The sequence below is a fragment of the Alligator sinensis genome, unplaced genomic scaffold (assembly GCF_000455745.1).
Source record: "Alligator sinensis unplaced genomic scaffold, ASM45574v1 scaffold1666_1, whole genome shotgun sequence".
Lineage (NCBI taxonomy): Eukaryota > Metazoa > Chordata > Crocodylia > Alligatoridae > Alligator > Alligator sinensis.
The window spans coordinates 171,727-194,136 of record NW_005842817.1 but is presented as its reverse complement, the minus strand read 5'-3'; the positions used below and the strand labels follow the sequence as shown (position 1 = coordinate 194,136).

The 22,410-nt window shown below is 44.7% G+C and overlaps 1 protein-coding gene across 13 annotated transcripts in view; it reads left to right on the top strand.

The window, feature by feature from the left end:
• Positions 1–22,410, top strand: part of ADGRF5 (adhesion G protein-coupled receptor F5) — a 120,697-nt gene that overhangs the window by 70,166 nt on the left and 28,121 nt on the right. For 12 of the 13 annotated variants that reach the window (XR_003091727.1, XM_025191435.1, XM_025191439.1 and 9 more), the window contains 10 exons: positions 701–830; positions 8,950–9,016; positions 9,525–9,689; positions 12,998–13,125; positions 14,183–14,241; positions 15,606–15,754; positions 16,805–17,005; positions 19,183–19,395; positions 21,019–21,183; positions 21,321–21,539. Coding sequence is in view for 12 of the 13 variants with exons in the window: in XM_025191435.1 (XP_025047220.1) it covers positions 726–830; positions 8,950–9,016; positions 9,525–9,689; positions 12,998–13,125; positions 14,183–14,241; positions 15,606–15,754; positions 16,805–17,005; positions 19,183–19,395; positions 21,019–21,183; positions 21,321–21,539 (1,471 nt within the window). In the remaining variant the exon portion in view is untranslated. The remainder of the gene's footprint in view (positions 1–700; positions 831–8,949; positions 9,017–9,524; positions 9,690–12,997; positions 13,126–14,182; positions 14,242–15,605; positions 15,755–16,804; positions 17,006–19,182; positions 19,396–21,018; positions 21,184–21,320; positions 21,540–22,410) is intronic. The other variant, XM_025191440.1, reaches the window with a different exon arrangement.

Here is a 22,410-nt window from a genome sequence, read left to right as displayed (position 1 = left end):
ATATTTACAGTCACATTTTCAATGCACTTTGGCTTCTCCTCTCTTACAGGCTTTGCTTTGAAGTGAATATTTTAGTTCTTTTGTTTCCTTTAGGGACACACAACTCAATTGAAATGTACATGTAATTTGTAGTTTTCTCTATAGGTCATGTGGTTTTCTAGCTTGCTCTCTGAGTCTTGTTATACACATGTAACGAGCGTGTCAGCTATCTGCCAATACTTTTAACTATCACTTTTATTTTTTAGGCTCAGGCGTGGTAGAAGGTTGAGGACTGTTATCATGACTGTTATCATCTTGTGGCACATGGGTCTGGTATTGAGTACTGCAAGCTCCACTTTCTCTATGGATAATGGGTTGCAGCCATTTGCGGAGTTTGATTTTCTTTGTGGCAGACTTGTCACCACAACCCAATCTTGCCCCAGCCACTGTCCTGCATTTTTTTTTACAAGAGGCAAACACTTGTTATTTTGATCTGGTATTTCATGTCCAAGCTTTTACAGTCATCGTGTTCAAATTCCATGTCATGGAAGAAAACAAAAAATAGTCCCCCTTATTTTTTCTCTGTGGTCTGTCTTTCACCGAATAGAGGAATGGCCATAGTTCAATCCAAAGTGTTACTTTTCAGTAGAGTTCATTGATGTTTTTCACCTATATAAATCAAGAGAAAAGATTCTAACCTGTTGCTGTCTTTTCCTTCTAGGCCCTTCAACAAACCATTAAGCAAGATGCCATCCCTGGGCACTTTAGCCTTCTGCTTCCAATTTCTAATGGTTGCTGCATCTTCCCAACCTTCACTTGATCTGACCCTTGACTCAGCTGTCCATGCCTCAGTGAGTAGCCTTTCCCCGTCTGCTGGTTTTTGGTTTGCTGTAATACCTTGCTTCTGCACAGCACTTCCCAAGTGGGTATACTGACCTCAGAGGAGGCCAGTATCATGATTAAGAGTCTACTCAATTCATGATCCCACGGAAACCATGAAATCCAGGATTGTCCACAAAATCAACTTGAAAAAAAATGTAATAAAAATAAAGGCCTTCAACACTCTCTCTCACCCCATTCTCATTAAAAAATTAGGCAACTGTGGCATCGATGCCTACATTCAGATGGGTCACTAACTGGCTGGAGGGTAACACCCAGAGAGTGGTGGTGGATGGGTCATTTTCGACCTGGAGGGATGTGGGCAGTGGGTCCCCCAGGGCTTGGTCCTCAGCCCCACACTGTTCAACATCTTCATCAACAACTTGGACGGGGGAGTGAAAAGCACCTTGTTCAAATTCACGGATGACACTAAGATGTGGGGAGAAGTGGGCATGCTGGAGGAGAGGGACAGGCTGCAAGTAGATCTAGACAGGTTACAGGGGTGGGCGGACGAGAACAGGATGGGTTTCAACACTGACAAGTGCAAGGTGCTGCACCTGGGGAGGAAGAAGCAGCAGCAGACCTACAGGCTGGGGAACTCCCTTCTTGTCAGTGCAGAGGCGGAAAAGGATCTTGGAGTCATTATTGATGCCAAAATGAACATGGGCCGACAGTGTGGGGATGCGGTCAGGAAGGTCAGCCGTACCTTGCCATGCATTCACAGGTGCATCACGAGCAGGTCCAACTAAGTGATCCTCCCCCTCTATGCGACACTGGTCAAGCCGCAGTTGGAGTACTGCGTCCAGTTCTGGGCCCTGCACTTCAGGAGGGATGAGGACAGCATTGAGAGGGTCTAGAGGAGGGTCACTCGCATGATCAGGGGGCAGCAGGGAAGTCCCTACGAGGAGAGGCTACGGGACCTGAACCTGTTCAGCCTCCACAAGAGAAGGCTGAGGGGGGATCTGGTGGCCATCTACAAACTGGCCAAGGAAGACCAGCAGACTATGGGAGAGTCCCTGTTCCCCCGAGCACTACCGGGAGTAATGAGAAATAATGGCCATAAGTTGATGGAGAGTAGATTCAGGCTAGATATCAAGAAGCACTACTTCACAGTCAGGGTGGCTAGGATCTGAAACCAACTTCCAAGGGAAGTGGTGCTCGCTCCTACCCTGGGGGTCTTCAAAAGGAGGCTAGATAATCACCTAGCTAGAGTCGTTTGACCCCAGCACCCCATGGCAGGGGGTTGGACTTGATCTGCTCTGACGTTACCTACTATGAAACTAAAATGCTGGCTCCCCAGTTGGACCCAGTGGTCCTCACTGCTACTGCAGCCCAGCCCCTGGTGGGGGAGTTAGGTGCCAGGTGGCAGGAAGGGCAACAGACAAGATGGTGGCAGTCCCTCGTGCCTCCTCCCCCAATGGGGCCTCTCCACCAATCAGCACTGAGGGGCGGAGCTTCCAGAACACACCCAGGAAATATCTGTGGAATTTGCTATTTATGCCACAGTCAAGCTGTGAAAATTGTTTAGTTACTCCACGATTTAAATAGACCCTTATTCCTGGTTCCCATTTCATGTGAGGGGGAAACTGAAGACACATTTACTTTACTTACATACCATGTCAGGGACCACCAGAGTGAAGCATGCTGCAGCTACTTTATGCCTGCCACCTCTACAAAGTGTATGGCTTGGCATATGCCAATACACTCTCTTGAGAAAGAGGCATCTAAGAAGGTCTTGTTGGCAGGTATCAGCACCACATTAAGATGGCTACATTACTTTTGTTGTGGGAGTGAATGCATGCAGAACAAGGCCAGTATTCCTCATCCAGGTGCTCTTTGGCATGGTACCTACACAGCAAAGCCCTGGACTGAGGTATTTGAGGTCTTCCCCGAACAACAAGTGTATGCAAAAGTCTGTCACCGTCGGTCTATGACTATATGGTTTACTTTAACTTGCATGATCATAGACTGGGAGTGACATGCACAAATGTTTGCTGGTACTGGGAGCCATGCAGGGAACCTGGTATAAATAACTCAGAGTGGTGGGGAGGGGCAGGCAGGATCATAGGGGCTAGAGGGTCTGGGGGTGGGTTGGTGGGTCTGAGGGGGAGGGAGTTGACAGGATTGGGAGGGATGGTGGTTTCAGGGGGGGTTGGTGGGTCCATGGGAGGGGTTGTCTGTCTGGGGATGGGAGAGTCCAGTGGTTAAAAAAGCCCAGTCAGGGGCATAGGAAAAGCACAACCCCAGGGTTGGGGTGAGTGGCTGGGTTTCCTGACCCTGGGGCTACACTCCAAAAATGAGCAGATGTTCACTGGATGTGGTTAACCTGTTCCCCATCTAAGTTAGTTCACCTACTCAGGTGAACTTAGATTGGGGCTGCCATTTTTGGCCCAGTTTGAATGCCCCAAATGTCTGTATAGATGGGAATTTAGATTGACTTAACCCTAGTTAGGTCAATCTAAATGTAACATCTGCGTGTACCCAGTGAGAAAACTAAGAATAAAGCAGTCTTTCTTTTGAGTCTCTCTTCCACGTCATATCCATTGGACTAAATTGGAACAACTTAAGAGACTGTTGCACCACAGTAGGCCTTTACAATGTTAAGACATAGACAGAGGAATAAAATACTTTAGAGGCTGCAGGAATAACCTACTACAGTCAGCAATATAGCCCTAATTCAATTCATTCAGTGGAAACGAAGCTATTCTTTGTTTTAACTGGCTTCTCACCAGGTTAGACTCTAGGAGGTTTAACGTACTTGAGCTTAAGTCCTTGTTCTATGTACTAAGGCTGGGTAGCAGCTATATGGATACTCTTGTAGACTTTGTCCTGCTCCTTGTGTCTTGGAAGCAGTGCCCAGGGAACATAAATACAAAACTCCCAGTCCTATGCACATACTTTTTTGTCCTGCAGTGCACTGGAGATCTGCCACTTCAGAGCAGACTTGATTCATCAAGTCTGCTCTGCACGCGAGCTGATGCGAACTACGCTACACCGCGTGCAGTTGTATAAGCGGTGAAATGTGTGTCAGTATGCAGAAAATGGCAGCGGTACGCTTTCGAACTAAAGCACCTTCAATGCACCTTCTACCTGTAATCTCTGCCGACCGCCAACCAGGGAGCAGAGGAGAGAGGCCAGCTCAGCTGTGGAGCAGAGAGCCCTGCCCAGCCCGGAGAGCATACCAGGATGCTGGCATTTAGTTTAAACCAGGAATGGGTCTGGGACAGACATTGCATAAACGGGTTTGACCCAAATCAGTTAAGTCTGATATTACATTCAACCAGGTTTATCTCAAACCGGTTTCAGCCATCTTCAAACCAGTTTATGTGCACTGAACATCTGTTCTGTTACAGGTCTAAACCAGTTTCTGATCACTTAAACTGGTTTGTGTGTAATGTCTGTCCCTAGCCCTAGGGTAAAATATGACAGTTACTGATGCAATAGATCAGAAGAGGAACTGAAGGCTACTTCACCTGTCTGAAACTAGGGGGACGGAAGTGGGTTTAGTTCAGTCAATATCTTGTAACCATTGTAGATAAATTTAGCCAGACAAAAGGCAAGTATCATTTTTGAAGGAAAAAAAATATCCCTTGTGAATTGTGATATTCAGGGACCAGCTCTAATCACACTCAGATGGTTCCATGATTTAAAGAAGTGTTTTAAGAGCTGCCAAGTTATTCAGCACCTCTGTAAATAAATGTCTTAGCTAGCTTCAACAAACTGGCAGCACCATGAGTTTCCTGTCTCTACTTGTTTTTAGCCCTTCTTGCTAACAATGATGACAGTGTATTTTGGGGCAGAGTGTAAAAACACGTTCTGCATGTGCTGGCCTGCACTCTGGGTGAACTTGGTTGTGCTGTCTCTTCTGCCACTGCTGCCCTGGTTAACACAGGCTAGGACAGCCGGTGAAATAGGTGGCTGATCTGCTGCCTGACCTGAAGGCAAAAGATTGCAAGTAACTGGGGTGGTCCTTTACAGGAGGGGAAAACCCCTGATAAAATCCTGCAGTAGGGCTCTAGGAGTGGGTGGACCTGACATTGAGATTTTAAACAAGCCAAATAACTGTTTATCTCCTCAACCCTGTGCTCTTTCCCAATCCCATCCTATCTGGGCTGACTTCTCTATTTCAGTCTGGGGCTTCCAAGAGCCCAAGCTCCCCCTTTCTGCATCCATATCCTTGGCAGGAATCATATGGAGCAGGGCACTCACCGGCAGCATCCTCCCACTACTGCTACATCTTCTCCTCTCTGCTGTGAAAAGACTCTGTCGTGCCCCAGCATTGATGCAGAAGGGGGTTGTAGTGGCAGGAAATTTGGTCTAGCGGTTAGTGCCTGAGCTAGGGGCAACCATAAATTCATAAGATCAAAAGGGACCTCAAGGCTCATCTAGGCCAATTATCTATGGAGATGCAGGATCCCTGTTCCTTATGCTCACTTCTCTGCTCTGCCATAAACTTCCTGTGAACCTTGTGTTTGGCACAACTGAGCTCCTCAAAACACCCATTCAACTGGTGCTCAGGTTTCCACTGGTGAGCCTATGCCAAGCTACTTACGCTTTGATACACCCAAGTTGCTGAGTGACCTACCTAAAGCCAAGCCCTGGCAGGAATCTCAGCCAAGAGGTTCCTCCACCTACCTTGGTGGTGGCCCCAGCCTGGTGAGCTCTCACTGAACCTAACCCCCAACACAAGACAACTAGCAGTGAACCTATATGAGGAAGAGCCATTCTCTCCTCACATACTCAATAGCCTAACAACTAAAGCACTCATCTGGGGGCAGAAGAGCTAGGTTTGAACCTCTGTTCTGCCTGATTTTTAGCAAGCAGTGGGAGGCAGGTCTTGCATCTTGCAGCGAGGTGCTCTAATGAACAGGTTCTTGGGAATCCTGGCATGAGTCTCTTAATTTCTTCTGAAGCTGCCTACCTTGTAAAATCAATTACAGTAAAATTGAGTTAATTAGTCATAGGGTCAACTTGCCATAAAGTTCTTAGAGTTGGTACACTGAATCCCTGCCAGCGTCCCACTGATTTGTTCATAAAACAATAATTCATCATGTGTTCAAGCACAATTAGTCATTTCCAAATGCACACACCTAGTAAATCACAATGGAATTTGACCCTGATAATTAGCCAGAATAAGTGATCTATGCCCTGTAGAGCACCTGTCAAACCAGTTGATATTTGCAGAGCACTGAATACTCTTTAGTTTGTCATGGTTCAGCAAGACATAGACAATCAACCATTCCATTTTATAGCTTTATCTTCTATTTTAGTGATGAACTCATGTAAGAGTGCACAGCAAAAATCTTTGGCTAAAGCACTCTAAATTTTTGTAATAATTTTTTAACATATACTATCTCATCCATATAATCATACAGTTCTACATTAGCAAGCGTGTGCACAGCTTGTGTTCAGATATATATATCTATATCGATATAGATATCTATTAGGGTGGTGTGAAATTTCACCGGCTGTTTCGTTTCAACACTGTTTCGACTCATTTTGAGGTCGAAACAGTGAAATCAAAATGAAACAAAGGGCTTCAAAACAGCCTCGAAACAAAACAAGGCTAGTCGCAATGTTTCAAAACTTTCAAAATGTTTCAAGTTTCGAAGCAGCCAGCAGCTAGGTGGTGGGAGACAGGGGAGGACCACGGCTGTGCTCCAGGCTGTGCCAGGCGGGGAGCGTAGCCCTGGCTCTCCCCGCCTCCCACGGCCTGGCTACAGGAAGCCAATCAGAGTGCAGGGAAAGGGAAGTCAGCCCCAGCTCAGTTCCCCTCCCCAGCGCTGCAGTCAGGCTGGAGAAGGGAACTGAGCTGGATCACTCAGTTCCCCTCCCCAGCCCTATGATTGGGCTGGGGAAGGCTGATCAGCCCAGCTGAGCAAAGTTCCCCTCTGAGCTTGTTTCCCCAGCCTGATGGTCGCACTGGGGAGGGGAGCTCAGTTCAGCTAGGCTGAGTTCCTTCCCCCAGCCTGATGGTAGCACTGAGCTCAGCGCCAGTTCCCTTCCCTAATTGATCCCAGCACTGGGGAGGGGAATTGAGTGATGGGGCTCAGTTCCCTTCCCCAGCTCCCCGGTCTCAGGTGGCATCCCTGCCTCATCTGGCAGGCAGATGAGGGCCCGCAACCCCAGGAGGACTGACACAGCCCCTGCAGCCCTCCCAGGGTGGGGCCCCATCTGCCTGCCGGATGAGAAAGGCTGTTTCGAGCTTCCCCATTATAGCCTATGGGTGAAACATCAAAACATCATCAAAACGGTATCACTGTTTTGACTAAATGAAATGGAACAGCAGTTTCAAATTGAAACAAAATTCGAAATAAAACACTGTTCTGTCGAAACCTCAAAATGCAAGTCGAAATGTAATGGTGCTGTTTCACACAGCCCTAATATCTATATTGATATAGATATAGATATCTATTTCTATATAGATATATGGATATATATCTCCATCTCTCTGTCTCTCTCTCTCTCTCTCTCTCTCTCTCTCTATATATATATATGTGTGTGTGTGTGTGTGTGTGTGTGTATATAACACATCCAGAGAGAGGGGATGATAATAATCCAAGAGTGAGTAATTATTCAATAATAATAATCCAAGAGCGACTAATCTATATATATATAGAAGGGCCCTTCACCCCTAGCCGCTGACAGACAAAACTCATGACACGGGTGCTTGTGGCACCGATTGTCTCTGTCTTGAGGCAGTTGATTGTCTGTATTTATTCGTTCCTCTCCTTAGTGTGAGGTTTTGTATGTGTTAATAGTAGTTAATTAACTAGTTACATTAGCTAGGTACTGTGTATTGAGCTGGTCCCTGAGTGAATCATGATTGATTGGTAACTGGTAACACAGTAGCTTAGCAGCCAGGCCTGCGGTAGTTCTCCCCAAGACAGAGACAGTCAGGTGCACAAGCACCCATGTCACGAGTTTTGCTTGTCTGCAGCTTGAGGTGCAGTTTCCCCCAAACCCCTGCACTTATCTCCTTGAAGCTTGGCAGGCTTCATGGCCTCAGCAGGGGCCACCACCCCTGCAGTTTTGACCCCCCTGTGTTGTAACACATAGACGTGACATGAGTTCTGCTTTCAAGAATTTGGGGTGCAGTTCCCCCCAAACCCCTGCACCTATCACCTTGAAACTTGGCAAGCTTTTTGGCATCACCAGGGGCCATTATCCCTTCAGTTTTTACCTCCATGTGTTGTAACGCATAGACGTGACACAAGTTTTGCTTTCGAGAATTTGGGGTACAGTTTCCCCCAAACCCCTGCACTTATCTCCTTGAAGCTTGGCAGGCTTCATGGCCTCAGCAGGGGCCACCACCCCTGCAGTTTTGACCCCCCTGTGTTGTAACACATAGACGTGACATGAGTTCTGCTTTCAAGAATTTGGGGTGCAGTTCCCCCCAAACCCCTGCACCTATCACCTTGAAACTTGGCAAGCTTTTTGGCATCACCAGGGGCCATTATCCCTTCAGTTTTTACCTCCATGTGTTGTAACGCATAGACGTGACACAAGTTTTGCTTTCGAGAATTTGGGGTACAGTTTCCCCCAAACCCCTGCACCGATCTTCTTTAAACCTGGCATACTTTATGCTCTCAGTGGAGGCTACCACCCTGGTAAATCTCATCCAAAGATGACAAAAACCAACAAAGTTATAAATATTTCACTGATTCCCCTTTATACCCTATGGCCGGATCTCTCAAGCGGCTCCAAAGCTTTTCCGAACCGCTTCAGAAAGCCTAACAAAGCCAGCGCTTCGACCCAGATGTGCTGCTTTGGACACTGAAGTCTCCGAAGCTTCTCCAGATCCGAAGCACAGTCTGAAGCCTTGCACAGCCCTACTTAGCATTATGTCACTGCCTGTGTTCCTATGTGAAAAGATGAGAAGATCATTTCTTCACTGTTCAAATTGGCTTGGTGCCATTGACTTCCTGGCTTACATAAACTGAGGTTATGACCTTCTATATTAGAGAAATGTATACAAGGGAATAACTGAGTGGACCAGCCACTGGTGTTTATCCCATTGTTTCCTTTACTGGGTGTGTTATGCCAACGAAACAACTGGCGATGGCTCTAACTACCCTTTTCTTCTTTCAGTTGACCAGCGAAAATGGAATTGAAGAGGACGACTTTCAAACCATGCTGCAGAGGCAGAAGCGGGAGGGTGTGTATCACTGACCTGAACAGCCAGTGGCTCCTTATGGGTGACAGAAGAGCAGCTTTCTCAGGGCTTCATTTCTCAATAGTGTGGATTGCAGTGATCAAGCATGGAGGGAGCCCTTAGCAGTTCTGGGTTATGGATAATCATTTGTGACACACAACTCATGTGTTTCTTTGTGTCAAAGGGGACTTTCAGTCTACCCCCTTCACTTTGACTGATTTCAAACCATATAAGTCATTTTTCTGTTGCTTTCCATCCTTTGTGCCTGAGGTCCGAAGAGCGGACCAGGCCCTTGGTCAGCTGAGTAGGCAGAGAGAGCACTCCCATGCAGATACATGCACCATTTGCTGAAAAAAGGGGCCTGCTTGACAGTCATTTGCCCAGGCAAAACCTTTCATTAAGCTATCATTACTGTTAAACAGCTATGAACAATAGAGAAATCAGGCTGCAAGTCTGTTATTATAATCCACTTTAACACGTAGCATTTCAATTTCATCATATTTCTTTCCAGCAGCTCCACTTCGCTATTCCCATTCGGCATACATTGTCAATATTGGATTAAGTTTTACAAGTCCATTGGTACCAATCCAAGATTATTTCAAGAACCTTAGTCTGCCAATCTTAATAAACACCTCGGATTCGATGACAACCATTTCAAACATCAATGTTACAACAGGTGCGTATCTTGAGATCTGTATGTCTTGTGGAGTACAGGGGTTTGTCCATGATTTGATTGCCTTTGCATTTTCATGTAGACATCAGTAAGAGCAGAGCTGCCTGTTCAGAGAAATGAGCAGATGACAGCATGTTCTGTCCTCTGCCTTCCACATCGCTGCTCTTCACAAAAGACTGCCGCTGGCAGCGTGCTGAACAGCGCTCTGTTTCTGCAGAAGGGACACATCAGAGAAACCCCATGCTAAAGCATCTTGTGTTTTTATGAACAAGCAGTCTGATTAACATTTCAGGAAGCTGCAGTTCTGATTATCAAAGTGTTTGCTTCCCACAAACTCACAGTTGGAATGTAAATCACTCAAAGAGGCTTTGTTTTAACCTTAGCAAGAACAACCATTTTTCAGGCTAATTTTTTTCCTGATGGAAATCCTTAAGGCAATATTAAAGGACAATGCTCTGTAAAGGCTTTGTCCTCTGTTGTTGTTATGCAAAATTAGAGCCACAGAATATGTTGAATAATTAAAATATTTGATAATATCTAAGCAGGAAAAGTATTTATAATAGTACAGGGACTGGAATTTGTTTTCTTCTTTCTTATCTCGTGTTCAAGAGGAGTGGAAGGAAGTGCATTCTTGCACAAAATACCAGCACACAATGTGTGTGCTGGTTTCCAAAGTATTTCTGAGCTATATCTAATTTACTAAAACCATTTGGGCCGTCTGCTCTGTTGTCACTTTCATAGTATCATAGTAGCTAGGGTCAGGAGGGACCTGAACAGATCATCTAGCCTGACCCCTGCCACAGGCAGGAGTGAATGCTGGGTTCACAAGACCCCAGACAAGTGATCATCCAACCTCCTCTTGAATTTGCCCAAGGTAGGGGTGAGGACCACTTCCCCTTAAGAACTGTCACTTTGAGAGTTAACTTCAAATTAGCAGCCAGTGGTATGAAGGATGCATAACTTCATGCCTATTGAAATCATGTTGCATTTTAAAGTTTGAGAGAGAGATGTGCTATAATTTTAATGGTTGGTTTCTTATTAACCAGCATCGCTAGACAAAAACCCTAGAGACCAGATTCTGTTCCATCTATTAAGCACTTAAGTGTGATCTTATTCTACCCTCAAGTCCCTAAAAAGTGCCACTTTTGTAGCACATCATCTCAGCTTTAAGACTAAGTCACAAAAAAGCAGTGAGCAGGACCCATCTCCCTTTGGGGTTAGCTGTTTTTCAGGAACTCACAATTAGACACCAAATATAGAATATGATCCAGCTCTATGTGTCATAGAAAACCAGCGTTACCAGCTTTTAGATCCAGTGGTTAATAGCTGGCCTTAAATTTATTCTGGGGATTTGATCGATGATAAAAGACAACAAACCTAGAAGTTGGCACTGGCGAAATTTTCAGTATGCGCTATATATTTAAATAAATGTACCACTTACAGTAAATCAGACTGATCCTTGAACAAGTGTGACATGCCTTTCTAGTTTGCCATTTGTTATTAATAATACAAGCCATCATATAGGCATTCATATACCTTCTGCACTGCTTAAACATTTTGAAAATAGTATAGCTGGGTAACTATGTCTAAGGGAATTGTGACATGCAAAATTTAACCTCTAACTCACCACTATCATAGGTTTTCTGTTTGACACTAGTGTGCATTTCCATGGGGAAAATGACCTGCTGTTTTTGTGAAGAGGGGTATGAATGGCCAGGTGCAGCATACAGTGCCAATGCAACCTGTCCCTCTACCATCCTAGTGCCAGAGCAGACCTGTGGCCATATTATACAATTGCCTTTTCAAGGACCTTATTGTCAGCCACGGCCTGGAAGTAAGAAGGATGTACGGTTGTCTTCATCATCTAACAGTATTAGGGGAGAGATAGGATGTTACTATATATCAGTGCTGGCCAAAATGTGGCGCATGGATCAAACATGATACATGGAGCTACGCTACAGGATGTGTTGTGACTCATATTTTTAATTGTAAATCCCATCTTGCTGAATACACGTCCCAGTATATAATGCTACATTCTGAGACAAGTGGCTTCAACTGGATCATGATCCAGTATTGCTCTCTTTCATGATTATAATCATGAGTCTTGAGATGTTTGGTGTTCTCTCTGAAGCCCCCCACTCCTGGACTCATGGGATTACATGGGTATCACAGCTTTCATGAATACAAAGTAAGTTTCTGCTCATCAGAACTTCAGAGGAAGACTTGAAAATGTGACCAAATGCTCTAAAAAAACAGAAGATAAGAGGAACTCACTGTTTTTATTGTTTTAAAATTCATGACTTTTCAACCAAACTCATGATATTTTGACGCCTGATTCATGATTTTTTTAAACACTCAGGATCGCAAATGTCAAATCAAATCTTGCCTTCTAGGGCTTGGGGGTGACATTCAGTTCCTGTCCTAGTCATCTAAGCACCAGCTTAGGTCTTCTACATGGCTCTACCTTTCCCAACTAAAAGGTCTTGCTCCCGTGCTCAGGGTTAGACTGATCACCGCATTTGAAGCCAGGAAGGAATCGTACCCCATGGTGAGATCAGCTTGGACTGAGAGGGGTTTTGCCATCCTCTATAACAGGGAGTGTGAGTTTCTTCCTTGGATCTCTCCAGTGTATTTTAACAGACCTGCAGTGGCAGGACATCTGCTTGCTTTACCTGTAGCAAGTCATGACATTTTCAGTGTTTGGGGGCATTATGCCTGGTAGCTGTGCACGAAGGTTGTTTGGAATAGGCTAGATGGACACTTGTATATGATAGTCTAGAAAGGAATGATCGATCCTGCCTTGAGCAAGGGGTTGGACTAGCTGATCTTCTGAGATTCTTTCAACTCTACTCTTCTATGACTTGTTGGCATTTTTGGCCCTTTGATGACAAATTTTGGCCATGAAGATGACAAAATTTGGAAATGTAGATGACCAGGCAAAAATATAATGTTACCTTTCCTGTCTCCACAGTTTTAAAACAAAGGGAGGTGCTGTTTTCAGAAGGACTGCACTCCTTTCTCAGACAGCCCATGATCAGAAAATCCCATAGCATGTTAAGCATCTTGCATTCTCTTTTATCCATTGGTTTGGGTCTTAGCCCAGCAATATGGGCGTGGAAGAGGGTGTCTTTCTGTTATTTCCAATGAACTATGCATTTTGCCCTATTTGTCAAACAACTAAGTCTTGGCAAGCTGAGAGATATGGGCATGAATGGAAAGTGAATGAATTTTGAACACAAAGCTAGGAGATGACTTGACCTTGAAAGAATTTTATTTTGAATCTTTCTGTTTTGTTTTTGTGTTTTCTACAGACGCCCCGCCTATGAACAAGTCCATCACAATAATAATGTCAGTCAAACTCGATATAAATTTTCAAGATGCCCTCAGGAATCCTTCTTCTGATCTCTATATGAAATACAAACACGACTTTGAAAAAGCAGTATGTATTTGGCTTTTACAATCAATTTAATTTGCAAAACATACTTCTCTTCATTCTGTTCATTCAGCAGTTGGTGTCCAGTGAGTGGGTTTCTTGCTAGATGAGTAATGGCAGCATTAAAAATATACCCTGGTGATTGGTAGATGCAAAGATTGATAAAAATTAAATTAAATTAAATTAAATTTAAAAAGCAAGCAAGGACCTATAGCATTGACTGCTAGTAATAGAATTTCTCAACATATCTATTTTTGGAAACTTAGTTGACATTAAAAATACCTGGGTCTTGTATAGTCCTTTTTATCTGCAGATCTAAACGACTTCACCGAGAAGGTAAGTAGTATCCCCATTTTACAGCTGAGGAAACCAAGGCATATGCAGAAGTGTCTTTGCCAAAGTCACCCAGCAGGCCCATAGCAAAATAGGAAACGGAGGCCAGAGGCAGAATCCTGTTTCAGTTAACATACCTAAACAGTGCTTTGCTACATAATTCCTGTTTTTGGCACTTGTACAAAGTTAACAATCCTATTCCACATTCAATGTGGACATATTTGTCTCAGTTCTTTCTATATAAAACAGGCCCATTAGCAGTTTTCTGTCTCACAGAGATGTTGGAAGACCAAAGACACTAATTCGGTGACCTGTGCAAGTCCCATGATAACCATCTCCCACTCCCATTGTCTATGACCAAATTGCCATTGATTTCACTGAAGCAGGTACACAGTAAAGTATTCAGGATGCTCCAGCATAAAAGACACTGAAAATGTCAAATTATTCCTGAGGGTTATTTCTTTTATTGGACCGACTGTATAGTTGGGGCAGAGGTAGACAAGCTTTCAAATGCAAAATAATATGCCCTGATTCTAATCTCCATTAAGATAGTCTAAATCAGGAATAACTCCATTGAAATCAATGGAAGTGAGACGGATGCCAACCAAATTATATCAGAGTGAATATTGATTCTTTGACCAAGTCAGTGCTCTGATTAGAAATGAAATAAGTTAAGCTCTGTAAGAACATGCAGAGGATTCACACTGCGCACTGTGTTTCTTCTTTCTAGTTTACAAATGCCTATCAACATTTGCCTGGCTTTATATCAGCCACAGTTACAGGCTTCAGGTAAGGAAACTAGGTATTTTTGCAGACAAACAAGAGCCCTTCTGCCTTGGGGTTTGATGAGGTGTTTCAGCTTTGCCTTTGTCTGGGTGTATTATTTGCGTGCTTTTCCAAGGAAACACCAAAACAGGAGTTGCCCAGAACTGGGCGATAGTTTCTGGGGCTGAATGCAATGGTGAGGTCCATGCCATCTCTGCAGAGGTCTCTGAAGCTCTGGTTTCTGGCAAGCTCCACCTCTCCACCCCCACTGTACCTACACCAACTGCCAGGAAGGAGGAGATGAAGCTGTTCTGCTGATGCTCTCAAGCATGCTGGAGACCGAGACCTTGAGCATGTCAGCAGCGGAGGAAGTATGCCTGGAGAGGGGCTTTGCTACATCTCTTCTGGGTTTAGCACCTGTGGAGCAGGTGGATGCGTTGGACTTGAGAGCAGAGCTCCTGAGACCTCTGCAAAGATGCCATAGACACGTCCCAGTAGAAATGTAGACAGATGGGAATCCCCAAAGTTAGCGTGAAAATGGAGCTTGTACACTGGCTTCTGTACTGCTTTGACACTCCAAACAGGACCAAGGCTATTCTTAGGCCTCCTGCTACCTCTAAAGCACAAGTGTATCCCATTCAACAGGAACCAGACTCTATGTGAGCTCAAAACCGGCTCATGAGAGGGTCATACAGTCCCATTAGTTGAGCTCAGACTCAGGTGGTCAGACAGGACCTGAGAGTCACTGTTGTCACCATCCTTGTCATATGCATGTCCATCCTTCCCTTGGAAACCTCCAATGAAAGAGATTCCCCAGCTTCCCTAGGCAGCTTGTTTGCTCCCAGCTTTGAATATAAGAAATATTGACTAAGAGCGCCTATACACGTGCAGTGAGGCTGCTCTGACATGCTATAATTACAGCCTTAGTCGAACAAACTTTGGTTAAAGTGCCCCTGCTGCCATTTTTCAGTACAGGGACACGTGTTAAACTAAAGCTTTAATTAGCTTTAGTTAAAGCTAATTGAACTAGCTTTAGTTAAAGCAGACTTGATTAATTGAGTCTGCTGGAGTGTGGTAATTACCTTGCTCCAGCAAACTCTAGCGTCATGTGTATCAGCATCCCTGTGCTGAAAAATGGCAGCAGGGGTGCTTTAAGTAAAGGTAGTTTGATGAGCTTTAGTTAAAGCATCCCCAACAGCATTTTTCAGCATGGGGACACTGATACACATGATGCTCCAGGCACTTTAATTAGAGCATCTCTCAGAGCCACTCTAATTAAAGCACTCCCCCTCCCCACCCAGTTCCCAAAGCACATCTATACACTCCCTAAAAGACAAGTATTAGCACTTTTCTAAAACATAACTATTTAAATGCTTGTATCTATTTAGGTCTGGAAGTGTTTCTGTGGACTATGAAGTAAAAACAGCTTCAGCAACATTAACCCAACTTGAAAATGCCAGCAGAGACGTACTGAACTCAGTAAATGCATCATATATGATCACCCCTAATTCTTTTGTTGTTTCAGCAGTCATAACTGGTAAGACTTAAGCTGCAGCACTTGTACTATGAATTTGCTTTCAGGTTTGCAAGCAATGTATATACAACTGTCTCTTGCTGTTGAATACGTTAGACCACATCTTCCAAAGAGCTCAGCTTTTGTGAAGGGAATGAAATGAAAGACTCAGATAGCCAAGAACATTTACCCCCAGTGTCTCCCAGGACAACAATATTCCTGTAAATTCATCACTAAATCCCAGCACAGTCCCTCCATGGGCGATAAACTGAATATTGTGCAGTTCACGGTAAAGGGTTATCGTGACAGAACCTCATATGCTAATGGCTGAAAACCGAGGCAGCACAGGTCAGATCCCCAGCACTTGCCGGATCTGTAAGACTCTCAAAACACATTTCACTAGAGCTGGGATTTGCAGTGCTATCTCTAACCAACATTGCCAGTCCACTGGTGGAAACCAGTCACTATCATGAGAGGCAGTGTGGTAGAGCAATTGATTGTGACTCAGGAAATTTGGAGTCTTTGCATAGACCTGTCACTGTCCTGGTGGCTCACAGTAGGCAAGTCATTTTAGCAATCAGGGACCGGATGGCATTCACTGCCATTATTTTATTCAATGGCTAGGCATTATGCTATCATACATTGTATGATGCCTTGTAGAAGTAAATGCATATCAGTGCTATCGCATTTAGTGATGCTGACCATATATAGTTTGCAAAGCATTTGGGGTTCTTTTGAGACAGGAGGCACTGAGTCAATATGAGTTGAAGTCAGTGAAATAGCAGGAGGGGGGCTAGTGGGGTGACCGCCCTGGGCACTGAAGCGAAGGGGCACCAACAGGCACTGCCTAGCTGGGGTGGGTCAAGGGACAGAGCCACAAGTGACTCATTTGGGGAGGCATGGGGATGGGAGAAGGGTGGCTCACACTTCTGCATGCACTCCCAGGCAAGCATGGGGGATCTGTGCATGGGGCAAGAGTGGGCTGCCATTGTAGCTTTTGCCCTAAGGGCCATGCTTTGTTGCTACAACACTGGTTGAAGTAATACCAATACAACAGACTTGTTGCCTTACCAGATCAAACAGACTTCTCTGTGTGTCCTGCTGACATTTTTGAGGGGGATACAGTAATAATGACATGCCAGACAAAGTTAACTTCCTGGAACGTAACTTGGGATCATTCTGGACAAGTCGTTTCACAAAGCTACCGACATTCAATTCAATCAACAGGAACAGAGTCAACTCTGAAAATTACCAACTTTGCACAGAATGACAGTGGTATGCTTATATGGCTCTTGCTAAATCATATATATGCAATGGGGCTGCAAGTAATTTTATAGAGAAACAAAGATGAATGTGATGATTTGCTGATTGCTTGGTCATAGAATCATAGAGAAGTCGGGCTGGAAGGGACCTCCAGAGGTCATCTAGTCCAACCACCTACCTGAGGCAGGATCATCTCTATTCAAACCATCCCATAAAACTGTAAACTCTACACAAGACTACTTTCAATCCTGACACAACATAGACCTAGCATCCTTACCTGCCACAGATAAAGCAGGGGAACCACAGCAGCCAATGTCCTTCTTCTATACAATGTTGTCAATATATGCTCAAGAGGTCCAGGGTAAAGGGCCATGCTGCCCACACCTGCCCTCCCCCCACCACAGAGTTTGTACCAATCTGACCAGGGGGTAAAATTCCTTCCTGATCCCAGATATGACGATCAGTCTGACCTTGAGTGTAGGGGAAAAACTCTAGCCAGGAACCTCTGGCTTGACTCCTAGCAAGAGAATTGGCATACCCGAGTTGAAGTCCCCAGTCTTAGCTGCCCCCAACACTTAATGACTCCAGAGAGGCTTAAAACACCCTGACACGTGTATCAGAAACGGGGGGCAGTAGAGCCAGATGAGCTTCATCTAAGGGTCCTGAAGGAACTGGCAGAGGAGATCTCGAAGCCCTTGACAATGATCTGCATGAAGTCATGGGAAACAGGCCAGGTCCCAGAGGACTGGAAAAGGGCCAGTGTACTGCTCTTCTTTAAAAAAGGCAAAAAGGAGGACCCCAGGAACTACTGACCAGTTAGCCTCACCTCCGTACCTGTGAAATTATTGGAGCATATGCTAAGGAAAGCCATTTGCAAGCATCTGGAGGAGGAAAGGATGATTTGCATTTTGGATAGGGATGCCTCAGGGCAGGGTGTTTGACCGGATGATCTCTGTACATCCCTTCCAGCCCTTACTTCTCTATGATTCTTTGATTTCATTTATAAAAATGGAAGGAAAATCTACTGTCTCCCAGCACTTATCTCTGCTTTGCTTTAATGAAACAGCTACAGAGTGCCAAGATAACACCTTGGAAGACAGTAGCTTAAGGTTATGTAGTAAATTAATATGTTTGTAACATTTTACAAATAGGTGATAGCTGAGTGTTTAGTATTAGGGAGGGAAAGCACATGGAGGAACATTAGTCTGGGGGTTAAGACTCTTGAGTTCCAGTCCTGATTTTGACGCTGACCTGCTGTGTGATGAACAAGGCACTCCATCTCACCTGTGAAATCCTGGAGTGATGATACCTCCTTTGCAAATTGCTTTAAGATCTGCAGGTGAACATGTCTGCATAAAAGCTAAGTATTAGAGGGGCTGAACATGATCAGAGCAATAGGCAAGGTTTTCTGCATTTGTATCATATAAACCCAAATCCAAGATGACTTTGAATTTAGGGCAATCCCCCAATAATTAGATTTAAAACATGGAAAATGTGTAAAAGTGCTATAATTGTCCATGTATAGAATCTAATTATTGGAGGGTCATCTAAAATTCATCTCGCCATCTGCTGCAGCGTGTCAAGCAGCAGCAGGGCAGGGAAGCGGTAAGGGGGAGACAAAGGCAGTGGCGGGAGGGAGCAGAGCCTGGGGGAATAGGTAGCAGGGCAGCATCTGCAGTACCAATCCCAAGCCTGGGCTGGGGCTACAGCTGGAGTTGCAGCAGCCACCTGCCCTCTTCCCCACCCCCCAATTGTGCTCAAATCCAAGATAAGGCACTCCCCCCCCCCCCCATTTTGAATGGCAGGGTTGGGGGGGAGAACCTCATCTTGGATCTGGGTAAATACGGTGTTTGGCCCTGATTAAGGAGACAGTTGAGAATGCAAGAGGGCAGAGCAGATGAGGTGCCAGCAATCAAAGCAAGAAATGACAAAGAGCAGGGCAGTGTGATAGGAGGAAACAGGTGGGGCTTAAACAAGCAGTTGAGAACAATCCAGCTGTTCGGGTGGGGTGGAAGACCAAAAGGAGTCTGGTGTGAGAAAGCAGGAAGAAGGGCAATGAGTATACTTGAAGGGAAGAGGAGGCGAGATGTCCACAGGAGGAGATGGGTCTGGAAAACATGAGTACTATGTGCAGTATTGTTGTTCCCCCCAAAACAATGCTCCAACTGACTAACCAAATGTCCTTACAGGTCCCTATACATGTGTGTTTAAAGACTCTGCTGCACCCTCCGTGTTGTACAAAGCAACCCACAATTTAACAGTTGCTGCAATAAACATTGTATCATCAGATAATATTGATGTTGTATGCGAGAGGGTCGATGTCTTGCTCACCTGCTGCACTGACAGAAATTTACAGCCATCTAATGTAAAGTGGTCTGTAAGCGGACAAATGGGTATTTTAGGTAAGGACAATAATACTCTTTTCCATACCAAACCTCCCCTCTGTATTTGCACCTGAAAACATGCAGCTGTTTTGTATGCATACCATAAGTCAAGGAGTGTTGCACAAAACCAGGTTAAACATTCCCTTTTACCTCATCCTTGACATAAGCCTGCTTTGGGGATCACACTGACAGCTGATTGGGATGGCTCTAAATTATGCCAGCTGCAGCTGCCAAAGAGGGTTAGAAGCAGTAAGTGTTCAAATGGATGATATTTGAGGTTGTGTTACTGCAAATACTTATTTAGGGCCTGAATCTGAAACCCTTCTTGCTAACTTCCGCTCATGCATCCAAGCAGGGTTGGGTCCTTGATCAGTCAAAACACAGTTGGTCAACTGACCAGTCAAATACTATTAAATAATGATCACATATTCTAAGCATGAATTTATTTGAACAATGTCAAGAGAGACTTTAATCTTCAGCATGATAGATACTTTAGCTAACTACAAAAAAAAGTTAGTTAATGGCTATCGTGAAACAATGACATTAAATTCTAATAAATTATGATGAATTAATCAGTGTTAGATAAGTGTAAATGGGAATGATCTTCAAGACTGAACAATTCTTCTTTTCCTCGGCTTCTATCCCAAAACCCCACGGTCAGCCTGAACACTTACGAAATATATTTGAAAAGAAATGAAACTGAGAGAAGACACAAATAGCAGCTTTTAAAATCACTTTTATAATGCAGCTCTGCTATGTAGGTAACAGGCCAATGCTTCAAGCATCTTGCTCTTTGCAGGATGCTTACAGTCAGAGCAGATGGCCAGGAGGGGAAGCTGCTGGTTTTGGGCTCTTCCTTCAGCCCAGAGTAGCTCCTGCAGTCCTACCTGGCTTAATGGGGGAAGGGGAAGGAGGGTAGAAGAGCTCAGGTAAGAGGAGTAGGGCAGGAGGTATCTGCTCATGAATGGGGAGAGAGAGAGAGTGAGAGTGTGTGTGTGTGTGTGTGTGTGTGTGTGCACGCATGTGTGTCCTGACTCCTGCAGGACTGAGCAGCAAGGAGCCCTTACACCTGCCCTTGCTTACAGTGATGCAATAAAAAGGTAGGCCTGTCCACTGGCATTCTTGACTTCATGGACTATTTGACATTTTTTGACTGCAGTCAAATAATAGGTGGCATAACTAGGACAGGGTGACTGGGGCAGCTGCCCCGGGTGCCAACTTGGACAAGAGAGGGTAGAAAAAAATGGTCACTATTTGTGCAATTGCGCAGCACATCAGCAATTAAAAAGCCTCCCTTTGCTTGGCAATTACTCTGTGCCCTGGCCTCCTTATTACACCGCCACTGTCCAAGTATGCTCTGCTCATCATGGGTAAGGATTGCATAGCTGAGGAGTGAAGAGATCTAAGGTACTTGGTCATCTTTCAGGGTCACTACTAGCTTGTGCAATTTGGGTCCAATTCTGAACTCTATGCCACTGCAAAGTTCGCCCAAGTAAAGGCTGAATGTGAACTTCAGGATGTGCCAGCTAAAAAACTGCCAAAGAAAATGTTTCAATACTTAAGCCTTTTTCACAGCAGCACAAGTCCTTGTGGATGTGAGAGACCTCAGAAACAACTTTATCTTTATTTATTTCACCCTAGGGACTGCAACCACCAAGGACAACTGTAGTAACTACCGCCTTGAAATTCAAGATTACCATTGCTCCCCTAGCAAGTCAGGTACTGTGACATCGTATACGTGTGAGCTGAGCACTGGGAATGGGGCCCGCAGAAGTAAAGTCATCGAAGTGACATATTTACAAATAGGTAAGGATCCTCCTGAGAGTACCACAGGGCAGGAACTGCCTCTCCCTGTCGTGTATTGCCTGCATGTGGCACCACATACAAAAGGCTAATTATGACAAGGCGTTGTTAATAATATGTCATTTATCTTAATTTTCTAGCAAATATAACGATATCTCCACCCACAAATGTCTCTGAGGGATACAATTTTTCATTAACGTGCACCAGTAATGTGATGAATTACAATAAAGTCATCTGGGAAATCCAGATGGGAACCACTAATACAACAATAGAAAGTGACCCGTACATCCAAACTTACACAAACCAGACGGAAGCCGAGTCTGTTCTCACAGTAAAGACTGCCACGCTGGAGTGGAACGGTGAGTGCAGGCTCCAAATCCTGGTTTACACGGGCAGCTCGTGTTACCAAACCACTGGAAAACTAGGAGTCCCAACTGGCGGTGGTTTAGAAGTCAATTAGAACTTAGCCCATAGTCACTTAGGCCTTGATCCACAAACATTTAACCACCTAGCTCCTACTGAAATAAGAGTAACTTAACTCACCTAAATATTTCCAGTGTCCAGATCTGAGCAGTCCAATTTGACTTTCAGCTGACTGACTCCCTAGGGACAAATTTACAGAGGTATTTAGGTACTAAAGCAGGCAGATAGGTGCTTAGTGGGATTTTCAAAGGAACTGAAGTGATTCTAGCGGGATGAATGCCTTTACCGGGACTACTTGCATGATTAAAACTGGGCCACACTTTAACGTTTTGCTGAACAGCAGCTTAGAAAAGTTTTATACAACATCTGTGTCACCATTACCTGCCACACAGCGTTACTGTCGTCTCTTGAGGTGGCACTGGCTGTTCTTCCACAACCAACTTCTCTTGACGTGGAGTTTTGCAATATGCCAAGCTGTAGACCCAGATCCAGGTCATAGGCCCTGGATACTTACAGGTCTAAGTAGGGTACTGCTGGTGCCTCTCTAAGAGCTGTGATTAATGGTGTGATACATAGAAACTACACAGCTTCTTTTGGCAGCAGGGCTGCAGCAGTCATGCACATTGCTAAAGATAACACTGAACCATGTGGATCTTACCTAACTTTTTACCTGTTCCTGATCTGCAGGCATAGGACTTACTTAGAGACAGCCTGCAGTTTCTACCTCTCCCCACATCTGTGTGTCACCTTTATGGCAAAACAACCTCTTCCCCCTTCCCTTTCTTTTCTAGATCCATAGTCTTTCCC